A 7,104-nucleotide genomic window follows, 5' to 3' on the forward strand; every position below is an offset into this window, starting at 1 on the left:
CTAAGGCAGCGGTTCTCAACCTTTTATGTTCGGCGACCCCTTTTTACATTCCCCCACTCTGCCGCGACCCGCCCCCCCCCCAAAACACACACATACAGCAATAGAAGAGTAGACAATAACAATCCATATTTTCGATGGTCCTAGGCGACCCCTGGCTAATCGTCAATCGACCCCCAAGGGGATCGCGATCCACAGGTTGAGAGCCCCTGCCCTAAGGCCTCTACTGATCACACCCTATGCTTCTCAGTCAAGCAAAACATGTTAATCAGTGACGTTTATATTCACTGGATGACTGTCTGGTCGTGCGGTACGCACGCTACACTTTCGTTCGGTTGTCTCAATAGTTCCGGGTTCATACCCTGCCCGCTGCCATTATCCGTCTTCTTGCGGGAGGTTACGCTGAGGTTGTCAATTGTAGTCAAACAAGGTTTGGACTAAGAAGTAGATTGTCTTCCACTCTGAAGGAACATTCGAAACACGTACAACAAACAAGTTAAATAAAAATAAAAATACTTTACAAAAAAAAATCAAGCCTATATATTGTGAAGAACTGTATATTTATAGCCACATATATCTTTTTCTCTGAGTTTTGACCGCTTGAGTAGGGTTATCGCCAGCTGCGCCAGGCTAGGATATTTTAGAGCAGGCAACATCCGTAAAAAAGTTCTAACACAATCACAACCAATGCAAGATGCCTGGCTTAGCAAGAAAGTGGAAAATATAAAAGAATTTGCAGACGACATGAACTTCTTCCATGCCATAAACGAGGTCTATGGACCAACACAGTCAGGTTCATCCCCTTCACTTAATGCTAACGGCACAAAACTGTTGTCAGAAAACGAAGAAATCTTGAAACGCTGGGCAGAGCATTTTTGAAAAGATTCTCAATACACCACCCATTATAAATGATACGGCTACAGCAAGTACCAATAATTGAGAAAGTGTCGAACCTCAAGCCCCCTTCATAGGTAGCCAAGTTCAAGCGTACTTAGACTCTCGACCACGCTTCCCACTCCCAATCTGTACAAATTTGTCCTAGCATATGGAACAAGAAATGTGCTTTTATCTTTGTTTCTGAGACAGAAGACTTAAAAGTAAATAGTAATGATTCAGAATATAAACAAGTAAACTAACATTTTCAAACAAATATAAAAACCTTAACAGATTCCTTTAAAAAAAACAAGCAAGATAAAGACACATTTATTTCTCTATAAGCTATCATTCTTAGCATTCATTCTTTCATTCTTAGAGCCATTTCTATTGTATTGTTATGATATTAACAAGCAAACTATGTTTTAAAGTTGGAAGCAAACTAATAAAATATATAGAGCGTAAATTATTCTGTACACAAGATATGTTTTGATAATATTCAGTTGATTGAGAAATATTGTGCCAGGTAATCTGTCGCATTTGCGTCTCAAGAGACGATCTGTTGCCCTTGCTACTTCTTTGTGACTAAAGTCAAGTTCGTCATTTGAAATCTTCAAAGTTAGCAGCATCTTCAGCTATTTTCATGCTACTGGTGTGTGACAAAAGACTTCTACTTTATGCTTGCGATCCACGTGGGCATATCCGGAACTTTTTTTTTCTCCAAATGTTTGTAGTCAATCTTGAAGTGTTTCGTGTCATGCTTGCATATAACAGTGAGATAAAAAAAAATATAACAGGAACAGGATAACAGTTCTGATGCAACTAACAGACATAATTTTTAAACATTAATGTTAACGTAATGGAACAAACCACAACAAAACTTTGGGTCTCCCCCAGATTTAGCGTTTTCCCACTAACTGTAATAAAACTGTAATAAAATATTCACTCTGACAGCATGCGTCTGCTATGTTAGTTATTATGAAGGTTTTCTTAAACTGTGTAATGGTAGATATCTTCTGCATGCAAACCTTCGACCCTCCTTCTTCCATGCGTCTCTGAGCCATTTGTAAGGGTGTATAAACGTATCGTTTACTCCATTAAAATACACCCACGGCTTCTCTCTGTCAGCGTCCCAAAGCGCACGCCCCTCAAATAAAAACTTCTGTTCTCTAGGTCGTTTCAACCCTAAGTAAATGTTTCTCAAAGCCAACTCCACCATGCAATGATATTTCCGAAATAGTTCGGACGCCGTAATATATTCATTCTTCAAAACTTTTGGAACGTAAAATATATCCGTGGCTCCGTAGGCCACAAAATTAGGCTCAAGATTTCCTTGTAAATTTTGTAAAAAATTGGTAGCGAAATAGGTAACATTGACTAGTGGATATGCCTTTGAAAAATCTTCATCACCAGATGATAACTTCTGAAGTTCGGATATTACGTTTTGAATATCCTTTTGGCCAGTTTCCCAGTAATCCCATTGGAAGTCTGGATCATCTTTGTATAAGTCGACGTACTTCTCTTCTGAGAAGACCATCATCTCGTTTCTGGGGATTGTCAATATGTTCCAAGAATTCAATAAAACATCGTCCCCTATCTGTAGATAACCTTTCACTGGCAGATCTAGCTTCATAGCGGCAGAGACACACTGGTAGAAAAAGTACCAGCCTTCTTCTGCCAGTCCGTCGTCTGCTAGTCCATCGTCTGCCAGTCCCTCAATGAAAGAAACGTAATGGAAACCAGTTTTCTCTGTGTAGTTTTGAAAGTTACTGACAGAGGGCACGCAGTAAATGATATATTTAAAGTACTGGCGATGCAGATACTCGTTAAACCCCAAGGAGTTGTACACATTGTTATAATTAAAAACTACGATCAAAAGTATATCATCTATTAACGGATGTAATATATTTTTAATTGGATCCCAGCTTTTAGTTTTTTGGACTCCGCATAGAGAAATAACATCTTTCAAAATTGTTTTCACGATATCGTAAGAAATATTACGAAATAAATTTACTTGTTGGGGAATTTTATAAACAGTTTTGAACATAACTTTGTTGTCATTGTCGGAGTTTACCTCTTCGTTCATTTCAAATTTTTGTAGATCTTCGCCCCACGCAGTGATTAATAATTTCATGGCTGAGACGTTTTCTCGTGGAAGAAATTGTTTTACTAAGCAAGACGAAATCTTATGAAATAATTCCTGAATATTGCAACCATATTCTGAGATGGAGCAGAATTCTACATTCAAACAAGGGAAACTTGATTTAGATTGAAGATTAACTTGATGACTTGATAATAGGATGCAATCGTTGTTGGTATCGAGATGGGTATCGACGTTGTAGAAAGCTGAGTTTATTTGGGTATTTTTTGTAAACGCGTTTATTAAGAGAGTTCTGAAAAGTTGTCTTCTTGGTAAATCTAAATTTGGAGGAAGAAATAGCAACGGAAAAACTTTCTTAAAGAAAATCGTTGGTCCAGTGCTGTAGGGTGCGAAACTTGGGTATCCAACGGCAACAGGTGATGAAGATATAGCATTCGATGTTATTACTGTTTCCTGTTTATATTTGTAACATGTCGTCTTGGAAACCAAAACACCTTGTCTTATAGGGACCGAGTTCCAGTCCGCTATATAGAAAATGTCCGAGTTTGTCTCTTTTGAAATGTTTCTGACATCTCTATTTGTAGGCCTGTATATTACAGACTCAAGTGGAAAAGCATCCGTAATGCCATAGTGATAAAAGGGATTGAATATAGATGAGCTGTTATGAAAGAGACCCGATTGGTGGTGTTTGTTGATGTGGAAACTTTGTGAAATAGTTTCCACTTGAGCGTTGCATTCAGTGTCAAGAATAACCTGTGCCCCATTTTGTATCGCAAATAAATAGCCCCATAGTTTGGAGGGGGTATCGATAAAGCGCGATATCAAAAAGTGGCCCATGTTGTTTATGATGTCCTGTCTTGTTAGCTTATAGCACGTTGGAAGGCTGAAATGGAACAAGAAATAATTTTAGTCTTATTTTTTATAGTCGTGTTAGTTTGAAAAATATCTAGAAAAATAATTGAAATAATGATTAAAGTGTTATAATTAATCAGATTTTGAATTCTAAAGGGAGGCGCGGTGGCTGAGCGGTAAAGCGCTTGGCTTCCGAAACTGGGGTCCCGTGCTCGATATCTGATGAAGACTGGGATTTTTAATTTCGGTATCTTTGGGCGCCTATGAGTCCACCTAGCTCTAATGGGTTGGGGAAAAATAAAGGCGGTTGGTCTTTGTGATGACCACATGAAAACCTCGTTAACCGTAGGTCACAGAAACAGATGACCTTTATATCATCTGCCCTATAGAAATTGGAAAATTTACTTTATTTTTGCGTTATAATAATTAATTATTAGCTAGATAGAGCTTTGATTCGGCAATGAGTGTAGAGCTATTTCTTTAAAGAGGTGTATATAGCATTGACATTGTTTATATTTTCTAGACGTTTGTTCCAACGTCCAACTCCCGAACTGGTCCATGTGTTTGCAATGTTGTAAAATGTTTTACATGTTTCGGATGTTCCTTCAGAGTTGAAGATAATTACTTCCTAGTCCACACCTCCAGCAGGACGACGGGGGATGGGAGCGGGCAGGGTTTGAACCCTGGACCATCGATAAATCTGAACGACAGTCCAGCGCGCAAACCGCACGACCTGGCAGCCTTTATGTCCATCACCTTACTATCCCCACAATTGTTTCATGAGGGGTTCGTCTGGAGCCTCTGTCTGAGCCCAGTCTCGGCTACTAATGTTTATAACAAATATTCTAAATTCAAAGCTCAGCTGATTTGCAGCTATTTCCAAACTTGGGAAAGGCTTCCGGAGTTCAAGCCTGATGAAACCCGACTACCCTTAAGCAGTTAGCAGCACAAAGTGCTACACTCTCCGACGTATTTGCACTTGACGTTCCTTTGGACATATCAGATGCGTTGAGAGGGGCAACTACCGTATGGTCGACATCTTTCGGACCATAGCTAATGCCCAGGCATTCGCGACTGAAGATGGCCATAGTAAGCCTAATACATGTAGCCTAAGTTAAATAGCCTAACTACGTATCAGTCTAAACTAATGTAGGAAAAAAAATGACTATAACATTATAATAGATTAAACCAGATCTAGTGTCAACGTACCTACAGCCTGCTATTTCTTTATCTTTTTCAACGACTATTACAACACTCCAGCCAGCTTGCTCTGTTAACGTTGTGACGTCTACACACGTAGTTCTGACATCATCCAATACGACCCATCTTTCAGACCGTCTATATTTAAAGATATTAATAAAAACAGTAGCCTATTATGAAAAATAAAGAATGAAAGTAATTACTATAAATAATTGACCATGTTTTTTTTGGTCGATTAATTTATGCTATTTATAGATCTAGATCGATACATTCAGGCATGTTATACTGTTTATTGTATTATTATTTTGTTTTTAATGACGTATAAAATATGAAAGTTTAAGTTTAGGTCTACAACTTTTTACATAAAATAGGAATTGATCTAAAAAAATATATATTAATTACTTGTCTTTTGTTTCTTTTTATTGAGAAAAACAAACTGAGACTTACTTTGTAGGTAAGTTGTATGTTCTAAGGAAATCAAGGCTGTACAAATAAGAGAAGAACAACATGATACCAAATATTGTCAATACTTGAAGTAGTATTTGAATTTTCTGCAGCCTGAAATTCAAGTCAAAAAGTTGTTTTCTATTCTAAATTTAGAAACAATTTAAAGTAAACTACCTAAGTTGATTACCCAGTAGCTTAGCTAGGGTGGAGGGAGAAGGGGGAGAATTTGAAAATCCCCCCGGGCCCCCACTTGAGGTGGGTCCCCCAAATGAGTGTCCGAAATTTATTTTTAAAAAATTAAATAATTAGGTCACTGTCATGTAGTCTAACTTTTCACGTTATTAGTTAGTGACCCTGTTGTATGCATTCAATACATATTATTAACACTTTCCTTGCGGAGATACTCTCAATGTCAAAGAGTGACTTTCATAGCGCTGGCTAGTGCCGTGTTACTCTCAGGAAGTAACTTGGTATATAGGCTAGTTTATTTCATCATCCTTATCACTTAAGAAGAAACCTGATAAGAGCGCTGAAAACAAAGTAGACCATGAACGTGTCGAAGAAAAGTATAACAATTCAGATGATTCATACAAAGATACAGCATTCGAAGAAGTGAAAATGTCTATGAGAGAAGTAGTGCTGAAGAGACTCCAGGGGAATACCTTTTACCACAGTCTGAGAAAATATCTAAAGTAAGTGATGATGAGTCAAGTGATGGTCTTCCAAAATGACTTTCTCCAAAAGTGGAAGAAGCTGGAACTAAGCACAAAGACATCGAATATATCCAGCCTGGAAATTTATTCGAGGAACTGCGAGCAAAGATTGTGATACAGGGTAGCTTATTTTTCAAAACAAAGATGAACGGTATTTGTTTCCAATAGGGTTTACTGAAAATAAATCACGAAATCTGACATCATGGTAGACTAGAAAGCTTCCAACAGGAGAAATATACAACTGATCTTGGCTCCTCTTCTCTCCACACTTGGGATGCCTATTTTGTTTTGCATGTGTACTGTTTTCTGAGGCATCAACAAAGACATCTAGTGCATTGAGCAAACCAGGAGTTGGTTTCACCGAATGGAAGAAACCTGAGAGACTGAAAGAACATGAAGAAGGAGTCCACCACAGACAAGCTCTTTTGTAGAGGAAGTTAGAAGAAGAAAAGCTAATGGCAGAACCTGATGAACTGTCACATATGTTTCATGCGCAAAATTTGAAAAATCAGCAATATTGGAGAGATATTCTGAAGCGTTTAGAAGCAGCTATTAAGTAATTATCAAAAACAAACTCAAGCTTACGTGGTCACAACAAAAAACTGAATTCACCCAATCCTGGAAACTTCCTGGCATCTTTGATATTTCTTGCAGAATATCTTGTGCCCAATAAATATAGTTCAGAAGAAACTACAAACGTCTGGACTGCATATATGGAAGCTGCTGAAGAAATTAAAATCCTTTCATGCTTTCTGCAAAATGATGAGAAACTGACAAAACTGATCACCCAATCCCTCGAAAAAGCAAAAGAAGGTAGTGAATGCTATGGAGTTCCTGTAATCAAAACAACCAGAAGAAAGAAAAGACTTGATAGGGAGTTCTGATGTAGGACTTTCAATAGAACTGCAATTCAAACGTGTT

The 7,104-nt window shown here is 38.0% G+C and overlaps 1 protein-coding gene across 1 annotated transcript; it reads right to left on the bottom strand.

Annotated features, from left to right (window-relative positions):
* Positions 1–1,768: 1,768 nt before the first annotated feature.
* LOC129928069 (uncharacterized) lies at positions 1,769–5,153 on the bottom strand. Its single transcript, XM_056040385.1, has 2 exons — positions 5,033–5,153; positions 1,769–3,854 (listed from the first exon to the last, which is right to left on the bottom strand). Exon 2 carries the CDS (start codon positions 3,806–3,808, stop codon positions 1,847–1,849), a length of 1,962 nt encoding a protein of 653 aa, XP_055896360.1. The 5' UTR covers positions 3,809–3,854; positions 5,033–5,153; the 3' UTR covers positions 1,769–1,846.
* Between the last annotated feature and the right edge of the window lie 1,951 nt (positions 5,154–7,104).

The sequence above is a fragment of the Biomphalaria glabrata genome, chromosome 9, assembly GCF_947242115.1.
Source record: "Biomphalaria glabrata chromosome 9, xgBioGlab47.1, whole genome shotgun sequence".
NCBI lineage: Eukaryota > Metazoa > Mollusca > Gastropoda > Planorbidae > Biomphalaria > Biomphalaria glabrata.